At 43.2% G+C, this 27,758-nt stretch overlaps 1 protein-coding gene across 4 annotated transcripts in view; it reads left to right on the top strand.

Annotated features, from left to right (window-relative positions):
* The window catches only part of ctif (CBP80/20-dependent translation initiation factor), a 194,087-nt gene that overhangs the window by 16,261 nt on the left and 150,068 nt on the right, over window positions 1-27,758 (top strand). For all 4 annotated transcript variants that reach the window (XM_017711333.2, XM_017711332.2, XM_017711331.2 and 1 more), the window contains exon 2: window positions 26,599-26,815. In XM_017711333.2, the coding sequence (XP_017566822.1) occupies window positions 26,636-26,815 (180 nt within the window). In that variant the 5' untranslated portion in view covers window positions 26,599-26,635. The remainder of the gene's footprint in view (window positions 1-26,598; window positions 26,816-27,758) is intronic.

Genomic DNA, 27,758 nt, shown 5'->3' with positions numbered 1-27,758 from the left:
ATTGTCTGTTCAAGCATCTATTCATATGCAACGTCCTTTGGGATTAGTTGAGGTGTCATCCATACATCCATCCACCATCCATCCTTCCATGTGTCCATCAAGCCCCCCAGCATTCATCTACTCTACTGCCAAACCAAAGCTCCTACAATCAAGCCCAAGTTACATGTTCACTACAAGTAATCAGATACAAAATTACACGCATGCATGGAGAACCACTAGGTGTAGATGTTGCTATGACAACAAGCATCATGTGAGTCCAGTCAGAGTGAGATGAGCAGCAGTGAGCAGTGATTTGTGTTTTTAACTGCTTTAAAATGACGTCAGACTCAGGAAAACGTCCTTCACATGTCCTCATTGAACGGTATAAACTCTCATTAAGGCGTCACGCACATGCAGAACAGGCTTAAACTTTCCGATAGGGAATGTAATCGGATACAGGAGTTTACACGGATATTATTCTTGTATTTAACAGATTATTTACAGGGTTACCCACCTCGATCAATCTGATAGAAACTGGAAGATGAAGACTGATGAAGAGCGGCGCAAAGGCGCGTACTCTGGCCTTATGTTGTTACTTATTGCTGGCATTAGCAGGCCTCGTTTTTAAGCTTTAACGTTTTATTCAAACCAAAAGGGTCCTAAAAAGAGAATTTCAGTTTGTATGCTGCTGGATGCTGGATGTGGTCAACTGCAGTTCTACACGGGAACTCCGTAATTAAGGGGCTTTTTGGACCCAGTACTTTTTTAATCAAGTTCTTTTTGGAAGCTGCATTTACTTCTAAATCATTGTCTCACAGAACAGGCAGTAATTTTGCTTTTCAGTGGGGTTGGCTACTCCTGCCATGGTGATTACTGACTGGGGCTTGGCTCTTAATCTCTGTAGTCGTTTGCTGGTGTCGTTTCGTCCCCTTGGAATTATGGAATAAAGTCAGTATGGAACACGTCTTTTTCATGCATGAGAGTGACAGACACCCTGTCTGTCTGAATGTATTCTAAATGTACAATATCAAAGTCCTATCAAATCTGTAAATGAGTATTTTGGAACAGGTCAAATGCAGATGGAACCTTCTAATCCTAAGAATTCACTGGAATTATAAAGTTCTGTCTGGCAAACCATGAAATGAAGCAATGAATTAAAACAGTTTGTACTGTATAGTTACATGAAAATGAGTAACTACATGTATCAGGACACTAAATTTAATGCGTTCTGTGACATTTATGGCGTTCATTGTTTGTTTTATAATGTTTTAGCATTGATAGATGGACTAAGTATGAAGGTCAGTGCAAAATGTTTTGTCCAGTGCAGAGGTCAGTTTTAGGTAGGAACCATTAACCATTTAAGATTCCTTTAGTTTAGACAGAAACCGGCTACCGTAATAAACTGTCCCAGCAGGTCAGTTTAGCCGGTCAGTCTAAAGGTAGTATGAGGTTTTGCTCATGACTCTAGTGCACCAAAATGCCTTATTTTGGGAGAAAAAGAAAAGTTGGAGGAATGAAAATTGTGTGGTAATAAAGACACAATCAATTCAAATATTTACTATTTAATTGCTTTTAAGGCTTAATATTTATACAACTTAAGACTTGTGTGTATTCAAAGTGCTGATTGGCTCACAGATAGAACCTTATGGGACTAAGGTAGAGTTTGATTTTGGGGATAGAACCTTTTTGTTTTCTAGATAATGATATTATAGTAGGATTTAAATAGTATATAGATCATTTATAAGCTGCAATATTTATGGCTGTGCAAGTCTGTGGTGCTGTTTTGCTTTTTGATTTGTGAGCCAGGCAGTTCCTAAAAGTTGAATACTGAACAAATCGTAGTTTTGACAGACAGACAGACCTAAAGTGCACCGAGGAGTCCAGCGCAAACCCACGTCATGTTTACTGACAGCTTGTTGTCAGCTGGGCATGAGAACCGATGGGCAGGCAGTGTGAAGGGCGTTGCCAGGGCGACAGGCTGGCGTACTCATGACTGTGCATGCAGCCGTCAATCAAAGCACAGCCTTAGTCCTTCATGATGTCATGATTTCTGTAGCGTTGACATCCTGGCATGCAGCACCAACACAACGTAGCACAGCGTTACGCATCAAGACACCTGAGGCCTTGACGGAGAGGAGCGACAGCTAGAACGATGAAGAACCTCCTCATCATAACAGCCCTTCAGTGACGTTTTAAAGAGGAAATGACATCATCAGCCTCGATGTGCATACTTAGATGCTGCGTTGCCTGGCGTTCTCTACCTGAGGTGATGCGTCTGTGCGTCCGCCATATTGGAGAGGTCAAGATCCGCTTGTAAACAGATTCACTTGTATTGAGAGACGATGAGTCTCCAGACCGAATCAGCTGCAACTTCATGGCTACTCAACCCATTTCCACCAAGTTTGTTTTGTTACAGTCCTCAGATACAGATTCATCTAGTCTGCACTGACTGCTCTCGGTAGCTCTTATCGTGCTAATTAGCCGTCTGGACCAGCAGGAAAGTATTCAGTCTGCAGCTCACGTTAAAAAGAGTTTAGCGCAAGAAGCACAATCACACACCAGCAAGTCCATCGACGTGTGAATCACCTCTAATCTTACGTAAAAATAAAATAAACCCCCCAAAACACAGAAAGATGAAGCTAAATTTGGCTTCCTGTTTGCCAGCTTCTTCTTCTTTCTTCTTCGTTTTCCCATTCCACCTTAAATGGTGCAGAAGTTACTTTCTGGTGCCTGAAGCTGCACCGTTTAAGGTGGAACAGGAGAATTAAGACAAGAAGCTGGCTGATGTGCCATTTAAGGTGGAACAGGAAAATTCAGACAAAAAGCTGGCTGATGAACGATTTAAGGTGGAACTGGAAAATTCGAACAAGAAGCTGGCTGATGTGCCATTTAAGGTGGAACAGGAAAATTCAGACAAAAAGCTGGCTGATGAACGATTTAAGGTGGAACTGGAAAATTCGACCAAGAAGCTGGCTGATGCACGATTTAAGGTGGAACTGGAAAATTTGAACAAGAATCTGACTTCAGGCTCGTTATAAGACCCCCTGAATAGACTGTTAAATGAAATAAGCTTAATATAAAACCAGAGGAACAACAATCACATCAACCAGTTCCCTGAGCTTCACCAACCACATGACCTCTACACAAACATCACACAAACAATACGCATCACACAGACATGAGCGTAGATCACCTTCCGTTATATAATCCTATCCCACTTTCTGAGAGTAACAATCTTCTATAGTGTAATTAGTATAGTATGATTTTGGACAGTGTCTTTCTTAAACTGCCCCTCTCTAATGGTACTGAATGCTGTCCAGCAGCGACGTTGACCTCCCCAAAATGCCGGTGCCGTTGAAGTGCCAGATTGGACCCAGCGCGGCATCTAGGTGTGTATATCTGTGATTGTCAGCCTGAAAGAAGCCAATTAAATTAATAGCTGATAGAATCAAACTGACTGTGGCTTAAACACTATGATACCTACAACTCATAAATACTCAATAAATAATCATAAACAGGAGATTATGGCTTTTATCTAATGATCTCTGGACGGCACATTTGTTTGGAAACCTTGCACAGGTACTTAGTGCACAGTCACCTGCAAAAGGTTGGGTGCCCTTGGTCAAATGTGAGAAGTGTACACGTCCTCTACAGAGAACCCCCCCCCCCCACATAACATTATGACCACCTCCTTGTCTACAGTTACAGACTGTAGTCCATCTGTTTCTCTGATACTCTGTTACCCTGTTCTTCAGTGGTCAGGACCCCCACAGACCCTCACAGAGCAGGTGCTATTTAGGTGGTGGGTCATTCTCAGCACTGCAGTAACACTGACATGCTGGTGGTGTGTTAGTGTGTGTTGTGCTGGTCTGAGTGGATCAGACACAGCAGTGCTGCTGGAGTTTTTAAACACTGTGTCCACTCACTGTCCACTCTTTTAGACACTCCTACCTCGTCGGTCCGCCTTGTAGATGTAGAGTCAGAGACGACAGCTCATCTGCTGCTGCACAGTTTGTGTTGTTCATCCTCTAGTCCTTCATCAGTGCCCACAAGACGCTGCCCACAAGACATTTTTGGCTGGTGGACTGCTCTCAGTCCAGCAGAGACACTGAGGTGTTTAAAAACTCCAGTAGCACTGCTGTGTCTGATCCACTCACTGGTCTCTGAGGCTCCATGGGGGTCCTGACCACTGAAGAACAGGGTAACAGAGTATCAATGAAACAGATGGACTACAGTCTGTAACTGTAGAACTACAGAGACCAGCTATACAGTAAGTGGAGCTGATAAAGTGGACAATGAGAGTAGAAACAAGGAGGTGGTCAGGATGTTATGCCTGATCTGTGTATTTCATATTTGTTATTATGAGATTGATTGAAGAATATTGGTTTATTTACTTGCTTTAGGTACTTATCTAATGACATTATTCCTCATTTTTACAATATTAAAACAATCTTATGATGAGAAATATTCTATGTATTAGGTTTACCTTTACATTGCCAAAATACCTCCAGTCAGATTATAATTTTATTGATTTTCTAAGTAAAAATAAGTGAATATGCCTTCGGTAGGCATCTGAAATATGCCAGGTTCTGCTGAATTTACTGCACAATTTCTCTTAATTTGCTCAGTTTATTATATTGGGACAAAAGTAAAATATGAAATGCAAAATGCTCTTATGGTGATGTCATATTCAGCGAGTGAACAGTAGTTGTACATTAAAATGTGCAGAAGCTTAACAATGCGAGGAATTTGAGCAGGGCGGCCAAATTGTTGCATGTAACTGGTAATAAGATTTTATTTGCTGGCATTTATTTCACCTGAGCACATGTGCGGAGTGAGCTGTGAAGAGAATTCGAGGCTTGCAGGTCGTTATGACATGAAGTACCTGGAACAGTTCGGTCCTGTTTTAATATGCATGACAGAGAAGATCACGCTGAACCTCTTCTCTGCTGGATGTGGAGATCTTTATCAGGTTGTTTTGGATTTTTAGCCATGTGTCCCTTCTATTGCAGTAGTTTTCTGCTGGAGTTTAGACATAATTTGTTTCGTAGTGGACAGTTCGCTGGACACATAGGCGAATTGGCTATGGTTACATGCAATTTTTGCCAATCTGATTGAACACATTCTGATTACAGATTAAGACTGAGGTGTTTATGCTCACTGTCCTCAACAATTTGATGGAAGATCTCTGTTTACACCCACAAGTAATCGGAGCCAAAATGATGCACATGCAGAGAGAACCACTTAGTGTTGATGTTACCATGACAACAAGCATCACGTGAGTCCAGTCGGAGTGAGATGAGCAGCAGTGAGCAGTGATTGTGTTTTTAATGACTTTAAAATGACGTCAGACTCAGGAAAACGTCCTTCACGTGTCCTTATTAAAGAAGGCCCAGAGGAAGACGTCGTGCTCTGAGACACATAAGCTGGACGTCCGTCCCACCGCCGTCTTTTAAAGATCAGAGCATGAACTCCGTCTCCTCTGCAGACCAGTTTCTGCTCCGCCGTGTCGAACGGTATAAACTTTCACTAAGGCTTAAACTTTCCGATAGGGAATGTAATCGGATACAGGCGTTTACACGGATATTATTCTTCTTTTTAACGGAATATTTACAGGATTACCCACCTCGTTCAATCAGATTCTATTCCGAACGTCCTCAATCAGACTAGTATGTTCAGATTGAGGTGTTTACATTGACGTATTCTATTCCGATCGAGCTATTAGTCAGATTATTAATGGATTATTAGGCTACATGTAAATGTGGCTGCTGTCTTACAGATTCTTTTCTGGGAAAGAATCATTCAGTGTCGTCTGCCAGTGAGCTTTGGTTTGTAGTAGAAAACGCAGCCTGTGTTTAATGGCTTCATGTTTATTAACTAAACAAGGAAAAAATCCAAAATGTACTTCAAAGATTTCGTATATTATTAGGGATGCAGATCATTTCAGTCCCCATCCAGAGAGATGTCGTCAAACACACTAATACCTGGCTGGTATGCAGTAGATAAAGAGAATCATAATATTTATTGTTGCAATTAGAAAAAAGGTATTGATATCAAATTGAAAGTATCGTATGGTGTTGAATATTTTCAAACAATAACCAAGCCTACTTATCGGCGTGTTTAATACCTTGAATAAGCATCTAACAGGAGACAAGTGATTTTCATTACATGCAATTTTAATTAACTATTAATTATTATTATTTATTTTTTTATTCAGCATACTGCCTGTCTATCTTATGTTTAGCTTGTCTTGCCTTTCAGTTTATTTGTTTGCCTTATGTTCTGTCTGTCCATTGTGAAAAGACAAAATTACTTTTATTTGCAATCAAATTGGTTATCTATTTTTTTTTTTTTTTTTTTGTTCAAAATCTGTGGTGCTGCCATCAGAGCTGAACCCTTTTTCCTTGGGTTTTAGTTCATGTATCAGACCATATTATGCATAAATCATATAGTAGTTTAAAGCAGGAGTCTTCAATTAAAATTCAATAAGGTCCAGTCAAATAAATTTTGCCATGCAAAATAATCTGGCTCACTTTCTTCTCTGACTGCTGTTTCTTGCCTCAGTGCTCATCGTAACGCACAGATCTGATTGGCTGGTATTTACAGTGCATGTGATTGGTCTGTGAGTCTCCCGGGCTGTTAAATTTTCCGCAAAGGCTTGAAAAGTTACACCGATTAAAACAGGACCACCCCGTCAAAATTAAATGGTTCTCCATAGTTTATCGGTTATAAGTCCAGGCCCACATAGGACAGCGTCTGGGTCCGGACTCGGACCGCGGTCCGTCTATTGGTGACCTCTAATCTAAAGCATAAAAATCTTGTTTTCTTGTAATTTTCTATCAAAGTCTGAGGAATCCTGCTCCACCGCTAAAGCATCAGATTTTTGATGACATCACCATGCACCTGGGGGTGGGGAAAGTAATATTAGCCAGTAACAACATGTTTCTCCTCCGTGTCTTACCACCTCCACCCATCATGGAGAGAAAGCGCTCAGCGAGCTTCAGAGACTCTTCCCGATACAGAGCTTTGATCACAAACATGTCACGGGATTGAAGGAGGAAGAGTTACGACTTCCCGCTCACGCTGACTTTAACGGGTTAAGCTGAAGTCAAATATGGGTTACATCAGAGACGATGTGGGAACTTTCTTGCTGGGTCGCCCAGAGTCAGAATCAAATGATTCGTTTATGAATCATGACTGCTATATTGTGTTTTGACATGCTGGGTCAGTGGAGAACGTTCCTTTGGGAAACTGCATGCCTCTTTTCACATTCCTCAGCCGTGCGTGTGCACGTAAGAAGGAGAAAAGCTGGAAAACCTTTCATTTTTTTCCGCTGTTGTTTGTTTGATCTGCTTCACATGTGACCATTTCTTCTGAAGAAATGATTCTCTGTGGCCTGTAGTTTTGAAAAGGCAGTGCTGTGGTCTTCCTTTCTTGACCATAAGCGTTTTTTTTGCTGTGTTTAATCAGTTTAGCATCTACTGGCTCAGTTTGCCGGGAGAAGGAATGTCACGCTAAAATATACAGCAGCAGTTAAGCCTGTAGCAAAGCCACTGATGTGACCTAAAGCTGACCTTGGCCCCTTTTCCTCTACTCTACTGGACTGGGCTTTTGACCACCATCAAGAAAAGTACTGTGCACAAGTCTTGGTCTGTGACCATATTTAACTAGCCCAGGGGTCTTCAACCAGTCTTAAGGGCCATTTTTGTCCTTTCAACAAAAATCTGACCACTTTGGGAGACACAACGTTTTATGTCCATTTCACCCTCTTGGCTGTGAATCTGTCTCAGTGTGTCTTAATGTGCTATTATATGCCAAAAATATAATACGGAATGAAGACGCAGGCTTACTTCACTCTGCTTTAAGCTTTAGCTGGGCTATAGCCGCTTTTCTCACATCTCCGGCAGGAAACCTTTTCACGAAAGTGGAAGAGTTTCTTCTGAAATGTCTCTTAACGTTTGTCTTTGGCTGAAGGCTGAAGTTGCTCCTCTTTCATGATCTTCTTGTTCGCATTTTCAAGATCCGCCTTGACCGCCGTTTAATCTTAGTTTACGGTGGTTTTAGTTGTTTTGGTCGTTTTTCTTTATAACAAGCATAAAAAAATTGCTAGTTGTTTGCAAATGTCTCGGTAGCTAGCTAGCTAACTTTCCCGTTCCACCTTAAGTAGTCCAGCTGTTCTGACGCCTGAAGTCCAGAATGTTACTGCTGAGCTATTTAAGGTGGAACGGGAAAATTCGAAAGAGAAGCTGTTTCAGCTTAGCGACTTCTTAGTGTTTGTCAGTTTCTCGTTGCAGATTAAACGTATCAGGAAACCAGCTGGAGTGACTATAAACACAAATCAGCCCTTTCATCTCTGAATTATCGATGTTCATCTTAAATCTCTCTCTTTGCCGTTTCGTAGCTACTAGCTAGACCGGATTGTTGTCTGCATTGCTATGGTGACCAGCGGTCTGCGCTGATCTTCAGGGTTAAAGGGTGAATCAGCAGTTCTACATTAACTCCAGCCTTTAAGACCATTTACTGTTAAACTGTGTTGAAGGATCAGCAGAGCTTTATTTTACTGTAGAGGAGGATTATTTTATTATTACCTACTGATCTGATTCAGCTGTGGAGCCACAACGGGACAGTGAAAGAACCGCACGTGTCTCTGGAGAATTGGTTCTTCTACTTTTACGATGTGAAGCCTGTGACGAAGGAAGGACGAAGGACCTTTTTCATGCCTTACTTTTCAAAAAGGTTCTATGTAGAAGCATCTACAGCACGTTCTCTGTCAATTGTTGGGGCAGTCGTGGGCTGGAGGTTAGGGAACTGGCCCTGTGACCGGAAGGTTGCCGGTTCAATCCCCAGCGCTGACAGTCCATGACTGAGTTGTCCTTGAGCAAGACACCTAACCCCCAATTGCTCCCCGGGCGCCGTGGATAGGGCTGCCCACCGCTCCGGGCAAGTGTGTTCACTGCCCCCTAGTGTGTGTGTGGTGTTTCACTTGCATGGATGGGTTAAATGCGGAGATGGAATTTCCCCGGTTGTGGGATCAAAACAGTATCACTTAAACTTAAACTTAATCTGAAGTACCGCTTAATGATGCAAGGAACACTTTAATCATTCAGAGGGTTCTTTGAGTGTTCATGGTTCTGTGTTTTCTAAAGAAACCTTGGAGAACCATCGGTAAGTGTGTACTGCACGTGTTTTTTCCATGTCCATATGGTTTTGTGCTGTAGATGTATGTTGCTCTCCTGGGTTTTTGAGTCTCGCAGGGACAGATCTGATCTCTTAACAAGAACGTCTGAGAGGAACCGTGAGAGATTTTTGGCTGAAAATGGGTGGAGGTGTCCAGATCTAGACCTTTTTAGAGCAGGAACAAACTGGATATGACATTTCTGAACCAATGGCAAAATGATTTGTTCGATTATGCGATTGATTCATCAGAAGCCCTCATCTGGAGCTGTGATTGGTCAGAATGCTCACTGCACACAGTAAAGAACCACTGTGGTTGTTTAGAGGGCTCACTTGCGTGTTATAGCCTGCACAACTGTACTACGGCCTTTCATCTCTTTTGTAAGATCCAATATTTTAATATTGATAAACAAAATAATTTCTACACACTTAGTGTCACTGCTGGACTGAGAATAGTCCGCTAACCAAAAATATCCAGCCAGCAGCGTCCTGTGGGCAGCGTCCTGTGGGCAGCGTCCTGTGGGCAGCGTCCTGTGACCACTGATTAAGGAGTAGAGGATGACCAACACAAACCGTGCAGCATGTGCTTTATAGATATATATTTGTGTGTGTATGTATATGTGTGTGTATGTATGTGTATATATATGTGTAAGATTAAGATGAAGAGACCCTTATTAGTCCCACAACGGGGAAAATTTCACCTCTGCATTTAACCCGTCAGTGAAGTGAAACACCACATATATATATATATATATATATATATATGTATGTATGTATGTATGTATGTATGTATATATATATATATGTGTAAGATTAAGATGAAGAGACCCTTATTAGTCCCACAACGGGGAAAATTTCACCTCTGCATTTAACCCGTCCGTGAAGTGAAACACCACATACACACTAGTGAGCACACACACACTAGGGGGCAGTGAGCACTCTTGCCTGGAGCGGTGGGCAGCCCAATCCACAACGCCTGAGGAGCAGTTGGGGGTTAGGTGTCTTGCTCAAGGGCACCTCAGTTGTGTGCTGTCGGCTCTGGGGGTTGAACTGGCGACCTTCCGGTCACGAGGCTGGTTCCCTAACCTCCAGCACGTGACTGCCCCAATAAATATTGCCCCATGATTGCCCCATGACTGCCCCATGATATATGTATTATGCAGCCTGACTCAGAGTCGTGTTAATAAGCACAGGAGCCCTACAGATTACCCCGTGTGTGTATGTGTTTACTCCAGTGATGTGTGCCTTTTTAACCTTGCGCTGTATGTTTGGGTTCTCTCAGTGTGGTGCAGATCCAGAATAGCCGTGTTAATCTGCTCCTCTGTCCAGTCTAACCAGCCTAGAACAGAACAGGCCGCGTAATCTCTCACTGGAGCTCTCACGCAGGTGCAGGATAGCAAGAACCAACTGCAGGAAAGACGAGCGCTGAAGAGAGAGACGCACGCGAGGGGGCAGGGTAACCTCTACGGCTTGCGCCGCACGATCGCTGGTTTATTTCTGAGTGAAAGTCTCTCTAGCCTGACGGACGAGTGCCGACCATTTGCATGTCACTATCAGTGAGCTATACTAGTCCCAGCCGTGTTTCTAGTAGAAAGCAGTAAGTGTGATAAAGGGAGAGATGAATAAACACATAACAGATCAGTCTTTGTTTCACTGGCCATGCAGTAGAAAATTTATGAGAACATCTTAAATCTGAAACTAACATTTATAAAAGGCCCAGTCCCATTCCTTGATTTTTACCCCTACCCCTTGTTTTTGAGTGTGATCCTCACACACTAACACATCACCACCATGCATGTGTTACTGCAGTGCTGAGAATGACCCACCACCCAAATAGTACCTGCTCTGTGGGGGTCCGTGGGGGTCCTGACCACTGAAGAACAGGGTAACAGAGTATCAGAGAAACAGATGGACTACAGTCTGTAACTGTAGAACTACAAAGACCAGCTATACAGTAAGTGGAGCTGATAAGATGGACAGTGAGCGTAGAAACAAGGAGGTGGTCAGAATGTTATGCCAGTGGTCACCAACCCTGGTTTTTGGAGATCTTCCTTCCTGCTGAGTCTAGTTCCAACCTTTCCTGCAGCATGAAAGTGCCTAAATGCTGTCTTCTGTTGCAGTAACTGGCCCCTTAAACTTCACAGGTGTCCAGATCCGGAACCATATTATTCAAGAACATGTTAAACACTGAGAATTCATTGAATTATTACTGCTTTTGGAGGAGTGAGCGATGGAAGTCTGAACCTCTCTGAGAATTAAGGGGTTAAAAACTACCAGATGTCCTAAGAGGCCCTTTACGTGTGAGAAAAGAGGAATACTATAGAGCGCCGGTGGGTTTTTTAGTCTGTAGCCAGCGTCTGTACCGATTTCACCAAAGTGTAATAGTTAATCAGCTTAACTTAGATAAACATTCCTTAACCCAGAAAGCTTTCAGTGTAATAACACCTATATTAACAGCTCGTACGTCATACTCTGCTCAGAAATACAAGTAATAATGAGAATGAAACGTGTAGATTAGTGTTATCCACTCTCTCCCTCAGCTGTCTAGAATGCTTTCTCCCCATTCACATTCATGCTGGTCTGGAATGTTCTCTCTTCATTTGCATTTGCACTGTTCTAGAATATTCCCTCCCATTCACAGTGCTCTGGAATGTACTCCTCCCATTTTCACTGTTCTGGAATATCTCCCTTCCTTTTACACTGTTCCAGGACACACCCAGCCCCCCCACCCCTCCCATTTGGACTTATCTGGAATGTACTCATCTTATTCTCACTATTCTGGAATACCCCCCCCCCCATTCACAGTGCTCTGAAATGTACTCCTCCCATTTTCACTGTTCTGGAACGTACTCCTCTCATTCTCACTGTTCTGGAATATCCCCCCCCCCCCCCCCCCCCCATTCACAGTGCTCTGAAATGTACTCCTCACATTTTCACTGTACTGGAATGTACTCCTCTCATTCTCACTGTTCTGGAAACCCCCCCCCCCCCCATTCACAGTGCTCTGGAATGTACTCCTCCCATTTTCACTGTTCTGGAACGTACTCCTCTCATTCTCACTGTTCTGGAATATCCCCCCCCCCCCATTCACAGTGCTCTGGAATGTTCTCCTCCCATTTTCAGTGTTCCGGAATACCTCCCCCCCCCCCCCCCCCCAGTCTCAGTGTTCAGGAATATCCCCCCCATTCACAGTGCTATGTAATGTGCTCCTCCCATTTTCACTGTTCTGGAACGTACTCTCATTCTCACTGTTCTGGAATATCCCCCTCCCATTAACAGTGCTCTGGAATGTGCTCGTGCCATTTTCACTGTTCTGGAATATCCCCCTCCCATTCACAGTTCTCCTCAATGTACTCATCCCATTTTCACTGTTCTGGAAACCCCCATCCCCCCATTCTCACTCTTCTGGAAAACAGCTCAACTCCGTCCACCCCCCCCCCCCACCCCTGTTCTCACTGCCCTGGAACACACCCCACAATTCACACTGACCTGGAATACCCCCCATTTGCACTGTTCTGGGATGTTCTCCCCCCATTTGCACTGTTCTGGGACGTTCTCCCCCCCATTTACACTGTTCTGGAATGTTGTACTATTCTTGAATGTTCTCCTTCTATTTGCACTGTTCTCTCCGTGGAGTTAGTAGTGAGGTAACAGGATCTGGAGAAGCTGTCGTAGCCCAGGCTTTTATTGCAGGGGTGTGTCCGCGTGCTGTTGCTTTGCAAGTTTGCACTATAATGAAGTTAAAGGGTCGTTTGTGTTTTAGGCTGGAAATGCACTAATAATTCAAATAGCATGTAAAGCCGGGTAAGAGGGTGAGTTAATAGTTTAATGATCCATTAGGGTCATCGTAATAATCAAGTTGTCTAGAAGTGCTTATTTGGATATTCGGAGGCTGGTAATCTAAAGCCAAACAATGCAAAGCCTTTCAGAGACTTTAAATTACATCGTACGAAGAAATCTAAAAACGCAGAAGAAGTGCTTATAAATGGGTGAATTTAACAAGCTCTGTTTCTTACTGTAAGAGAGAATTAGGAGAGTTTAAAATGTTCAATTTTCACAGTCTGGAGCAATTTTCCAGGTTGGGAGCTCGATCGGAAGCGACTGGCGGTGCGGATGATCTGATTAGTCAGTGAATCTTTAGCCCTGCAGTCGATCTCTGAAGTGACCGGAGACCCTCTGATATTATCAAACATGTATGACTCAACACATTCGTGAGTCCTGTGGTGTTAGAAGGTCAGACTTACTCAGTGAGTGCTTCTAACAGCCAATCAGAGAGCAGAGAAACAGAAGTGATGGCCTGAACAGCGGAACGGAGACGGAGGAGCTGAGTGTAAAACAGGCAGATTAGAGCCGATATCATGTTTATAACGTTGGATCCAGACGTCAAAACACTCCCTTTACTGTTTCAGCTCAGCTGCCAGTTTATAGTGAAATATTTCTCCAGCTTAGTGTGAAATCAGTGGTTCTCACCACATATTAACCCCAGTTTGAGCTTCTGCTGCACATAAAAGGCCAAACAGGTCCAGTGCGTTTAGCTTTGTTTGCGTCATGTGATCCGAGGTGATCTGGGAGTTTGAGTTCTCATTCGCAGCCCGAACTCGTTGTGTGTGTCGTTCTGTCTCTTTGCCCTGTCGTCTAGTCTGAGCGCCCTCACGGCAGAAAGACGAGGAGTTCTGTGAGAAACTGGCGTTAAGTGTGTGATGCTCTCCGTTTTACAGATCTGTTGAGATTTTGAAATTCGTGTAGGCTACACACAGCCTTATGCAAAAGTTTGGGCACCCTGGTCAAATGATAGATGTTGTTAATGGCCTTCAATTTTACATTTTCTAGTCTTTTTCCAGCTTGGGATTTTGCTGAGTCGGTGGAAGTGGAGGCACGGATTGGCTACTGGTGACATTCCTTTGTCTTTCTCATGCTCCTGAGCCTCAGTGTGTGTGACGTGCAGCTGAATGTGTGGATTGCGCTCATATGGCAGCGTGCTTTAGCTCAGAGACGGTTACGTCAGGAAGCCGGGAAGGGCGTGTCCACTCTTTGTTAGAACAGCTGTTCCGAGAGAGAGAGAGAGAGAGAGAGAGAGAAAGAGAGAGAGAGAGAGGCCTGTTTTGACCACGTGGCCTAGAGCAGGCCACATGATGAGGATATCACACAGCACTGCGCCAAGAGAACAAAGAGAAGACGCATCACCGCTTCCACTGTCCATCCTGACTCGTTCACACTTCCTCTCTATTTTTAACAGCAAACTGATGTTTAAACGTCTGAAACGCGGCACAGTTCCCGTGTTAGCTGGGCACTGATTTCAGCAGGGCTAGTCTGCAGGCCTAGTCCTGGGCAAAAGTTTGGGTGCCCCTGGTCAAATATCATGTTTTGTTGATTTCCTAATTCCACTGATTTTTAAAGCAATTCTCCGCTAACGCTGATGTGATGCCGATATCCCTGCATCCTTAATAGTAATTCATGTTAGAGCTGATCTGTGGATTTATTTCCCTTGTTACACTAAATTTGAATGTGAATGGGTTAAACAGGCTGCGTTATCTGCTGTAAACAGAAGCTCACGGAATGATTCTCCAAATCTGTCTCACTTTCCCAAAAGGAGTCTGTGTGATGGTGAGGAACAATGACAGGCCAGTTAGCCCACATGCTCATTTGTCTATTGTGTCACTTCGCCAGGCATATCAATCAGCCTAAACCCCAAGTACCTGTTAAAAATAGAGCCGGGCAGTTAATCAAAAAGTAATCGAAACTGACATTCAGAACCTCTAGCTGATGTAATCTTGCCCATGTTGGTTATTTTGATGTTTTTTTTAAATTCTGTTAATCCTTTCCTGACTGACCCGTACCACAGTCACGTGACTCCGCCGTGTCCACTCTGCAACTGGAAGCTAAGGCTATGTTTACATAGCTGGTAAAGTAGCCCAAATCCATTTTATTGTTGTTTGGCTGTTCAGAATATCTTTTAAATGTGACCTGTATGTGACCGTCTGAACAGATCAGCTCCTAAACTTGCTTCACGCTGCTTCACGTGGCTCCTCCAGAGGTAAACAATCACAACTGCCAACAAACGCCAGTCGCTCCCAGAGGGTTCAGCTTCATCTTCATCAGCTTCACTGACTGACAGCTGGGCTCCTCACCCAGAATGTGTTCCAGCTCCGTAAAAAGGGCACGGTCACTTCTTCGATTCACGTCCTTGGAATCTTTAAACTCTGCTGGCAGACTTTGAACTGTTCTTTGACGCTGCAGGCTCGGTCTCTCATGGCCCTCCTAAGGCTGTGTTCAGCCATTTGTCTCAAAATCTCCTCAGACATGGAGGGTTTTGGATGAGGCTCTTCTCATTTTTTTTGTACAGAAACATCACCCCAAATGTTTGAGTCTCAGCAGCACAGAATTATGACGAATGTCGAGTTGGATTGATGTAAAAGCCACAAGAATTCTGATCTGGCTGTTGAGATGATTTACATTAAGATATGCAGAGCATATTTACAGGACAAGCCTTTTCAGTGAACTATGATGACAAAAAAACAAAAAAAAAAATCAAAATAATCGTTCGTTAATCGCAATCAAGGTAAAATATTCAATTAATTGTGAGGCTGATTTGAGGCCCAGCACTACTTAAAAATCCAAACAACCTGATAAAGATCTCCACCTCCAGCAGAGCAGAGGTTCAGTGTGATCTTCTCTGTCCTGCATGTTAAAACGGGCCAAAGTGTTCCAGGTATTTCATGTCATATATATCACTTCTGTCTGAACAAAATCTCCAAAATCCCAGCTTTAGAAAAATCAACAAAACATGTCATTTGACCCTTTCCCACCTTGGCATGTGACTCTGTAATGCAGTGTGGGATAAAGTTCCTGGACATTGTGATGATAATGTGATACTTGATAAATTCCCATTAAAACTCATGACAAACTTGACCAATTTAATTGAACCAATTATTTTTGTGTTAATAAGCAAAATAATTTCTGTGTTCATAAACAGTAAATGCAGTCTTTTGCATGTCCAGCATGAATTCTTTCCTGCTGTTCCATGACGGAAATGTGGAACCCTGGAGTTAGTAATGGAGTAGCGGGATCTGGAGACGCTGTCTGAGCCCAGGCTTTTATTGCAGGGGTGTGTCGGCGTGTTGTGGTGGTGTTTACGATGTGGTTCACGTTGTGCTGAGAGCTGGAAGCCGACCTCTTCTTCTGCCAATCAGACTGCAGGAAAATCTACACGACTCTGAATGAAATGTAAATGTTGCTGTTAGCAATGTTAAGGGGTCCAAGCACTTCAAATTCTAACGTGTCCCTACTTACTTCTCTAACCTCCGTTAGTTCATTTTTGGTTAGCGATTACCTAAAATGTGTTCTAAAAACGTATTAAAAAATTATTAATACTATAATATTAAAACTGATCATATCATTTTTTTTTGTATTAATGCTTATTTAGAAAGTTTAAGGTAAGCACAGGTATGAAATGATACAGGAACAAGGAATATATTAAGCTTCTAAGGACATGGTTTACTCTGAAGTGCTGGTCGAAGCACAGAGAGGTGAACCTTCTGCACTTTTAATCACATATTATGTGCTTGGGAGTCGATGAACAACAAAATGTTCAACTAAAGCCAATGTGTCAAACAAAGTCAGTCCCATGGCACAATCTTATTGGGCCTGCAAAATGACTTGAATTTTCTATTAATAGCCTATTTCACCATGAGCCTGCACTACAGTTCCCAACATGCACTACAATGTAATGTGTGCTTGCCCTGCCTTCCCAGCATCGATCTTTTTTTCCCTCGCAAATGTTCTGCGTTCCCATGCAAAAGCTGTGCTTTGTTTGGGTTGAAATATAAAGACATGATTCTACTGTTAGTGACCACAAACGGAGATCGAGTGACCTCGAACAGTAAAATCTACACTTCCAGAGATTGTAGAGAACAACAGCTGAATAAACTCAGCGAAGACTGGTGAAGCTGGGAAAACAGCTTTTAACGTCAGCTACAGCACTGGGTGAAAATTTTAGGCGTCTAAGCGAATTTTTAAACAGTTTAGCTCAGCAGTGAGTTTATCACAATATACACAATATAAAGTCGTATTCATAATTCAGATAAACAGAAAAACAAAAAGGAACGAGAATTTCTCGGGTCCATATTTTTCCTGGACACCTTCACAGCCGCCACAGAGACTCGTTAATATCATCAATTACATCATGAGCTCAATTTACTGAGCACTGATTGGTCAAACCAGGAGCTGCTTTATAACTACATATAATACTGGACTTCCTCGAGGAGGAGAGGCTTGGAGATGGGGAAACAAACACACAAACATCCAGAAAATCACTGTTTATTATTTATATATATATATATATATATATATATATATATATATATATATATACACACACACACACACACACACACACACACATATATATATATATATATATATATAGAGGGGATACATATTTTTGCGAGGGAACACGGATCATTTTCGAGCAACCATGGCCCCTTAGGTGCTCTGTACAGCGCCTGTTTTTTGCTGTTGTGCCTCTGGCATATTTTGAATAAACGATGGCGAGTTTTGGTCGAAAAAAAAAACAAAACAAAAAACAATAATCAAATGAAAACCCGGCTGGCCCACAGATTTGTTGAGAATTACCGATGTTACAGCGTTTACAAACATGAAGCAGCTCTACAACCACACGGTCAAAATGCGAACGGCTAAGCTCCAATCACAGCAGCTACAATCCAAGACGTGCTTTCCTTGCAAGTTAACACGCCGTGTAAATATCGACACAGCCGTCAATGTATCGCCAAGTCAATACTGCGTTATTGATATTTTGAGATTGATATTTTGTCTGTTGATGTGTTCTTTGATGAGGACATCACCTGTTCTAGTCCCAGCTGGATAACAAGACAGTATGTTACTTGTTTCACAACAATAAGCCACTGTTTCCCTATAATTAGCCAGTTTAGAGGGACAGGTCGTTCTTTAGGCTGTGTCATACAGACACGGGCAGTCGGTCTGGCAGTGCAGCGTCGTTTACAGCCGTTTGGCCTCCGGCAGCAGTTCTGGAGCCAAGTGAACAGAATGGAGAGGTCAACCACAGCACTTACTGCACCGTTTAAGCACCATTTAGCTAACACCATTCAAAGGTTGTGCATTCACAGAGAACAAAGGAGACTCTGGCAGACATGAGGGGGCGTCAAAGACCCCCAGATATGTTTGCTCAAGCCATATTTATTTATTTAAAACGAAAACTGAGCCGCCAAAAAAAGGAAAAGGGCAGATACTGATATGAAGTGTTTGAGATTTTAGTAGATAAAATATTGCTGATTTTAAGTGTTAAGTATTGTTTTACTTTGCTTTTTATCCTATTTATTCTATTTGAATGAAACCAGTTAAAGCGCTTATTGCTATATGAGGAGTTTTTGGACGTGTTTTACACTGTAGGGCCAAATGTTGTCACCAGTAATGATTTTAGTGCGCTAAAATGTTCTGATATCACTGTAAATAATCAGTAGTTTTAATTAAGAAGTGCTTCATTGACTTAAATGACCTGAATGAGAAGTCATTCATTCATCAATGCATTCATTTACCTTTTTACTCCCGTACCGTGACGTATTTGTGAGTGAAACGCAGTATCAGGGAGGGTCTCTGAGTTTTTTCTCTCCATGAGAAATATGATATTATTGGTTAATGTTATATGTCCCACCTGCTTGTGCGCGATGATGTAATCAAACATCAGAAGGCGTTTTGAAGGCAAAAGCCATTACAGTTTGATGGAAGATGGAAAACAGGTTTTTGTTTTCCAATTTTGGTCGCAGGCGTGAGCTGGAGGTGATGTTATTGGCCTTATTATCCTCGAGTGCTCTACTGCTTTAATACAACAGTTAAATAAATACAGTAAGAAATGAATAAACTGGCCGTGAACGCGGCGTTTAATATGTTTTAATGTCCAGTTCCTTCCTCCTAATTACAGCTCCTTAACGAGCAGCTTGTTGCTACGTCAGAGTAACGAGCTCCGCCCACTCGCTGCTCAGCTGGCAGTTCGTGAGCCATAAAACTGAGCCAATATCAGGTTCAGCTCAGTTTGGTCAGTATTAATGTTGTTTTGTTCCAGCCGGTCTGTAAAGGTTCTTACAGCCCGTTTAGTTTGGCGAATGGTGTTGGGTTCATTTCTGGCTGATTCCAGGTTGTTCAGCTGTTCTTCTGTCTCAGCTGCCGACTGGAAAGCGGCTCAGTGGCGACGACAGTTTGGGAATTTAGTGTCGTCTCGTCTTCAGAGTCGGACCAAATCGGCTGTCGGTCAGATGTGATCTTAACAGCGTCCGTTTTCTGTTTGTGGCAAAGTAAGAAGTAAAAACGTTCAAATGGCGCGAGCGTCTCCTACAGCTGTCAGAGTCGTTGCTAAGCAACGGCGTCTCAGCGGAGTGATTTTTGTGGAATGTTTGTGGAAAACCTGTGATGTTATGGTGAAATAACAGCACAGCTAGAACACTTCTCAACCAATCAGCTCGCGTGGCTGGAGCTAACTGCTGTATAACATTGGTTATTGTAGTATTTGACTAAAGTTGCAGCTCTTGTGATCTCAAAATTGCGCCTAAATGGAGATTTCAGTATAATACGATGGTGAATCATTGGAACTCAGTGTTATGTACACTATATATACCAAAAAAAGAAATGCTCTTCTGGAAAGGCTTTACACTGGATATAGAACATTTGCTGTGAGAATTTGATTGTGCATTAGTGAGTTCAGGTAATGATGCTCGATGGTCAGTTCTGGATCACTCTAGCTCATCCCACAAGTATTGGATGGAGCTCCATCACTCCAGAGAACACCGTTCCACTGCTCCACAGTCAAAAGCTGGGGGACTTTATACCCCTCTAGCAGACACTTAGCATTGGGCATGGTGACCTTAGGCTGAAGTGCAGCTGCTCAAGCAACCGCGTTCTGTTGTTCAGTGCTTTTCTATGGAGGTTATACACACTGCGTGTGCACATTTGGATGGTGTCTGGATAATTGTGGACCGTATATTTGTTTTCAGTCTGTCTTGCTTATTGTCTGCAGAACTGACTGCTGTTTTTACCCAATGCATCATATTCTGGTTGTCATGGGTGATGCAACCTGCATAGTAATGTAGAAAATGAGCTCTTAGCCCACATAGCCAACATCACTTTCAGACAGGAGCACTAATATGCACCACTGGGTTGAGGCTAAAAGTAGTTTAGTGTTCCTGTGGCTGTTTAGGTGCAGGATGTGTTGTAAGCAGTAGGACATAAGAAGTACCGCATGATCGACATGACCTTCAGTGTTCTTTTGCTTTTTATGCAACTGTTGTGCAAAATAAAGAACGCTAAAGCAAAGAAGGCCTGTGCGTTGTTTAACTGACTCACAGAATTCATAGGTAACAAATTAAGAGTGCTGGAAAATGTGCCTCATGTTGATGTCTTAAAATCTTTGGTCTTATAACCATTACAAACGCAGCCTTTGAGCCTTAATTGCCCAGCGGGGTTTTGCTTGATCCATGCACACTGGCTTCTTTGCAGCGCTTGTTTTATGCATGTTTTGTTGATTTTTTTTCTCAGTGAAAATAAGGCAGCATGTCCTTCTGCACATTTTAATAGAGAATTGTTCGTTCTTCTCTTCATAACTAGTAGTAGCCGATGTCTTGGTAGCTAGGTTTAACCTCTTATTCTCCAGGGTGTATTTTGGTTTGTCCATCTGAAAGGCAAATTATTCACTAACTGCATGAAATAAATGGACATTTTTATTTATTTTTTGTAAAAGTTCCCCTCAAATGAACAGAACGTGTGTTTTATGATCTCCACATGTCACTACATGCTTACGATTCACTGCTGAAAGCCCAAAATCTCCGATGCTCTGTGTTATTTTCTAAAAGTGATGTTTCCAGATCAGATCACTGTAGAGACGCCGTCTGTTTATAGTTTAGAGCCCAGATTTGGGGAAAAACGGGTCGACTTTCAGTAGAAAAACAAAGTTCAGCTTCTTTTATTATAAGGGTTTAAAATGACGTCACCGTCTATTAGACTGGAGAGAAGAGCTACAGCCTCACACGACGCCCAGCTTCTGAATGGAGCTCATGGAATATGAACGTTACGAAGAACATGAGTTTTGGAGCCACCGGTGGTCCCGAGGAGTTAAAGAGGCTAAATTTTCCGTTCCACCTTAAATAGAGGAGCACTTGCATTTTGGTGCATCAGTCACTTTTTTTAGCAGAGAAAATTCACGTTTGTGGGTTTCTTTGATCTCTTGTTCAGCCGTTTAGCCGATTTTCCTTTTATCTCGTAGCGCTTTGTTTGGAGTGTCGCTCTGAACCTCCTAAGTTTGGAGGGCCAAGTAGCCCCAACACTTCACCCTATCTCTGTATCTATCCCAACGACAATTGGGACACCCTACTTCTAGACATGAATGCGTAAAACGGGGGGGGGTAGGGCTAAGTGGTAGGGGTGAGGGGTGAAATGGGATTAGGCTTTAATGTACAGTCAGTTTGGATCCAATAGCTCTTTAGTATTGTAGCACAGCACAGTCGCCGGCGCCAGTGCTGAGTGTTATGACTCAGCGATTTACTGTGGTGGTGGGACGGCTGCAGGACTGGGAAGGACACGGGTTGCATTGTTGCTGAAGACGCTAGGCTTTCTCCCATGTGAGGAGGCTTCCTGTTAATCACGGCTGATGTCCTGCGTCTGCTGTCTGCTCCCTTCGGGTTTCTCCTCTTCTTTCTTGGCCCTTTCCTGTTGAGCTGACTGACTCACTGCATGCTTGGTTTTCTCGTTTAGGCTCATTCTGCGTCCAAAGGTTTGTAGACATCATCAAAAGCATCAAGGAAATTCAGGGTATTAATCGGGATCCTCTACTCTTCTGGGAAGGCCTAGATGTTGGAACATCGCTGTGGGCATTTGATTGCATTCAGCCACAGGAGCATTAGTGAGGTCAGGGGCTGGTTTTGTGTGCATTATTCGATCCAGACGTGCACCACACAGGCGTAGAGCGAAGTAGTTAGTGCGCTGGGGAAACCAACAGGAACCACAAAGACGAGCAAGACGAAGACAAACACCATGTAATAGCGGTCCAAAGTAAGATAAGTATTAGATGAGATGATGAATGTAATAGTTCCCATCTACCCAGAAGTGCAAATTACGGTATTCATTACAGAAACTACGGCAGCACTACTGTGTCTGATCCACTCAGACCAGCGCAACACACACTAACACACCACCACCACCACGTCAGTGTTACTGCAGTGCTGAGAATGATCCACCACCCAAATAGTACCTGCTCTGTGAGGGTCCATGGGGGTCCTGACCACTGAAGAACAGGGTAACAGAGTATCAGAGAAACAGATGGACTACAGTCTGTAACTGTAGAACTACAGAGACCAGCTATACAGTAAGTGGAGCTGATAAAGTGGACAGTGAGCGTAGAAATGAGGTGGTGGTCAGAATGTTGTGCCTGATCTGTGTGTGTGTGTGTGTGTGTGTGTGTGTGTGTGTGTGTGTGTATGTGTATATATATATATATATATATATATATATATATATATATATATATATATATATATATATATATATATATATATATATAGCTTTTTAATAGTTAGTCCATTATTTACAGCTATATCTTCAAACCAGAGAATTTAGTCACTTTAATTGGTAATTATTGCTAAGAATCCACTTAAAATCAATCAAAACACATCAGCTAAAAAATTTGTGTTTAATGAATAGCCCTTGTTATTTCCCTTGATTTCAGAAGAGACACTAGATGAGCTTTCGGACATACAAGCTTTCAAATGTCCAGTTTGTGCTGCAAGATCAATTGCAATTGCAGTGAGTTGCATTAAACTATATGGTAACTGTCCATTCTGTACAGGCCTAGTTAAACGAGGAAAACCTGTTCAGTACGGAATAACAGGACCTCCCAAGCAGCTTGGTTACTGGTAGAGGGAAGACCAGTGTACCTGCAAGGGCAGATCAGGCGCTGGTGTTTTATTAGTAAGTTACTGCACTGCTCCAATTGTAAATCCTCTTTGGCTGGCCTGGACTCAAGTAGTGATTTACAGGAGATTATAGACTCTCTCTCTCTCTCTCTCTCTCTCTCTCTCTCTCTCTCTCTCTCTCTCTCTCTCTCTCTCTCTCTCTGGATAGTAGGAGAGGTACAGAGGTGAGTCAGTAAGTACAGGACAGCATGAGAGAAGAAAGGAAAGAAGAGGACCAGCTGAGGTTAAAAGGGAGAGAGCTGAACGAAGGAACCGAGAAACAGACCATGGGAAAGGGGGAGGAGAGAGAAATGAGGGCAGCTGAGAGACAGAAGCATGAAGTGTCCACTAGCAGAGCGTTAAAGAAGTGAGGAACAGAGAACGAGAAACTGTAACAGCTCCCTAGTCCTTTTTTTAAAAAAGGGGAACTTGCCAAACGTTGCATGACTGTAAATCTTTCACCGTTTATTGTTGTCAAGCAAAATAATCTACATGTTGTATTTATGCTCCAGCATTTTCTTAAACCTCTTAAATGATTCTGTATTTATATTCACACGGTTGGTTAAACACAACCCTCTGAATGCTGAAGATGGTCTGAAGCGAGGGCATTTGCTGAGGGAACTTTGTCTTGCCCTGTGTAATGTAAACAGTGTGTTTTGCCTTTGCTGCCCCCGCTGGTGAGGCAGTGTCAGAGCAGGCTTGTGTGTTGATTTGATGCACTCTCGGGGGGGTTCATGCAGTTCCTCAGCTAAAGCTTTTATTAAAGCCTGAGCCTTTAATAGAAAGTCTCTGGGTGCCTGAGCAGGTGATCATGCTCCGAATCCTTTGTGGAGAAAAAGGTCTGAAAACTTCTTACAAATGTATTTTTAGGCTGGTCTTAAACATCGGGGCTGGAACTGATTATGGCATATTTTTATGCATCATAATCAGCTGTATTAAGCCCAGTTCCTGGTCCTTTTTTATTTAGTTTTACCCCGTTGCTCTCTACACTTCAGAGCCAAAACATTGAGATCATGACTTATTTGCTGTTGGTCATCCGCATACCTTAAAAACAGCTCCCATCGGCCAAACCCTGGAGCCAAGACCTCTGGAGGTTCCTTGTGGTATCTGGCACAAAGACTGAGCAACACATCCTGTAAGTTTTGAGGTGGATCTGCTGCAGATTTGCACATCCCACAGATGCTCAATCAGATTGAGATCTCTGGAGTTTGGAGGTCAGGGCAGCACCTTGAACATTTATTTTCAATGGCTGTGTTTGCCAATCTGATTAAGATTAAGATTAAGTGACCCTTATTAGTCCCACAACAGAGAAATTTCACCTCTGCATTTAACCCATCCGTGAAGTAAAACACCACATACACTCTAGTGAACACACACACACACTAGGGGGCAGTGAGCACACTTGCCTGGAGCAGTGGGCAGCCCAATCTGCAGCGCCCGGGGAGCTGTTGGGGGTTAGGTGTCTTGCTCAAGGTCGCCTCAGTCACGTGCTGTCGGCTCTGGGGATCGAACCGGTCACGAGGCTGGTTCCCTAACCTCCAGCCCACGACTGATTGAATACATTCTGATTTCAGATTAAGACTGAGGTGTTTTTATGCTCACTCTACTCAACAGTCTGATGTAAAATCTTAATTTACATGCTCACTACAAGTAATCTGATCCAAAATGACACACATGCATGGAGAGCTACTTAGAGTAATGTTACCATGACAGTGAACATCACGAAAGTCCAGTCAGAGTGAGATGAGCAGCAGTGAGCAGTGAGCGGCGCACATGCAGAACGGACTTAAACTTTCTGATAGGGAATGTAATCAGATACAGGCGTTTACACGGATATTATTCCTCTATTTAACGGATTATTTACAGGGTTACCCACCTTGTTCAATCAGATAGAAATTGTATTCTGAATGGCCTCAATCGGACTAGACTATTCCGATTGAAGTGTATACATGGACGTATTCTATTCTGATTGAGTTATTAGTCGGGTAATTCACAGATTATTAAGATGCATGTAAACGTGGCTAATGAGAGCTGTCAGACACAACATGGAGCGAAGTAACGTGGCAACTGCCAATAGGAACTAAGAATTCAGCAGAGTAGTACCCACTTTATCTCCGCCTCTTTGAAATGGTACGCTCCGTTTTTGGTTCCTAGATAATTGTTCCAACTAGGGATGCAATAATGCCGGCAGTGCTTTTGCAGTAATCACGAAGACCAAATACTGTTTTCCTCACATACTGACTGCACAGATGCAGGGATTAAATAAAAGTAAGCACACGTGATTTCTCACCAGGATTCTTAATTTTAGCTGGAGCGTATCTGATTTGTTGTTTGGCATCATTAAACCATGGCAATTAGTGGTCAGTTGAAGTTCAGAAATGTCCACTGGTCGATGAGCAGTCAGCGATTTGGGGGACGAGAGGCGACAAGGGGCGAAAAGGCATTGCCGTTGTGAGCACAGGGTTAGTCAGACCTCTCAAAACCATTCCTGAACAATGCATGCAGCAACAATGTGGCAGGACACATTATCCTGCTCAAAGAGGCCACTGCCATTGGGTAATATTATTCATCAAAAGGGTGTACCTGGTGCGCAACGAAGTGGGTGGCACGTGTCGAATTTATGTCCACATGAATGCCTGGACCCAACGTTTCCCAGCTGAACATTGCCCAGAACATCTCCCTCCACCAGCTTGTCTTTTTCTCACAGTGCATCCTGGTGCCATTGCTTCCCCAGGTAAAGGGTGCAGCCGTACCCATCCGTCATGTGTTGTGAAGGAAAATTGACGGCTTGGACCGGGTGGCCTTCTTCCATCGATCTAAGGTCCAGTTACGATTGTAGACGTTTTCGAAGCTGGACAGGGGCTAGCTTGGACCGGTCTGTAGCTACACAGCGCCGAAAACATCAGAGTGCATTGCGTTGTGTATTGTGACACGTTCCTCCCGCAGCACCGCCACAGTGGCTCTTCTGTCTGTTCAGATGTGAAGCGATGGGCTTCGTTGCTGTTGTGCATCAGTGAGCTAGCCTGTCACCAACTCTTGGTGTGTCTCTCCTTGGGCCTCTGTCAGTAGGTACTCACCACTGCTGGCCAGGAGCACACCGTTTCGAAGACGCTGAGACCCGGTCGTTTGACCATGATGTATTGGCCCTTGTCAGAGTTGCTCAGGTCTTCACGTCTACCAGTTTCTTCTGCATCCAACACGTCAACTGAGAACTGACTGTTCGCTCACAATCTAATATATCCCAGAAAAAATTATTTAACTGCAGCATTTTAAAATATGTAATAGCTTATCAAATGTAAGGTGGGATGTTTTATTAATTTTAATGTACTTGATCGGGGCAAAAAATGTTACCCTTGCCATCCTAGTATGTTTAGTTCTATTCACACTCCTGATGATTCGTGTTGAGCAGTCGGTTTTGCTGCTTATTGGCACCTGAAATTTTAACACCTTCTTCTTTTCTGTACTCTGCCTGCAGCCCCCTCCCCTCCCTCCCCTGCCCCGGCCCGGTAGCCATGGAGAGTTCATCGGTGGCATCGGCGTCGTCTGAGGCGGGCAGCACACGCTCGCAGGAGATCGAGGAGCTGGAGCGCTTCATCGACAGTTACGTGCTGGAATACCAGGTCCAGGGGCTTCTCAGCGACAAAAATGAAAACGACCCCGATGGAGAAAAGACCCAGTCCAACATCTCCCAGGTAAGAGCAGTCAGACTTCGTAGCCCGTAGTTACTAGGAAAGTGTTACAGATCTAATTCTGGGACAGAGACAGGTGTGTCTCAATTCAGGGGCTTCATTCTTTGAAGGATGCAGTCTATGAAGGCTTGTCCCTTGAAGGCTGTGTAGCCCCGTGAAGGCTGAACCGAAATGATACGGTCTGCCCTACGGTGGATTTTCTGTTTGCGCCACAGCACCGCTGTTCCTACCCTTAGCACTGCACCGTGGAACACCGCTCCTGTTAAGCTCTTTAAAGTTCTTTAAAAATAATGAACTTTGATTGTAGTTTTAAAATTTTTTACATTTATTTAAGCTAGACATGATTCTCTCTGTCTGCTCTTTGCTCCCTAAAATAAGTTTTGGTTCAGACCACATTGGCTTTTTTAAACATTTGTATCGTTCGTTATTCAGCTCCGTTTAAACCCAGCACTTTCATTTAAAAGTGTCTCCTCAGTCACCGTTCACTCCTCTGCTGACGCCACCAGATTCTCGAATCCTCGCTGGCATGCAGTGAACTTCAGGATATGCTGGCTGGTGAAGGATCCACCTGCTGGATCCTTTGTTGCCATGGAAAAGGACACATTTCTTGGCTGCATATGAAGGAGCCTTCAAAATGGGACAGTCTAGTCGCGCCGCTGTGGCACAACAGGCCTTCAAATGCAGCCTCCGAAGGATGCAGCCCCTGAATTGGGACAAAGCTTCTGCCGGCTCTTCAGAACAACATTTTCATTGCAGTTCTATCAATGTTACTGATACGCCCTGATGTAACAAAGTTAAAAACGCGCTTATTTTTACACGGTGGATCCTTTGATTCATCAAAACATCCACAGAATCTCATCTGGAACTGTAATAATAAAGCACACAATAAAAAGACATCTGTTAGACGGCTGAATGACATTAGTATCGCAAAGGCCAATGTAGTAAT

Source organism: Pygocentrus nattereri, chromosome 16, assembly GCF_015220715.1.
Source record: "Pygocentrus nattereri isolate fPygNat1 chromosome 16, fPygNat1.pri, whole genome shotgun sequence".
NCBI lineage: Eukaryota > Metazoa > Chordata > Actinopteri > Characiformes > Serrasalmidae > Pygocentrus > Pygocentrus nattereri.
This window is presented reverse-complemented; position numbering and strand designations above follow the sequence as displayed.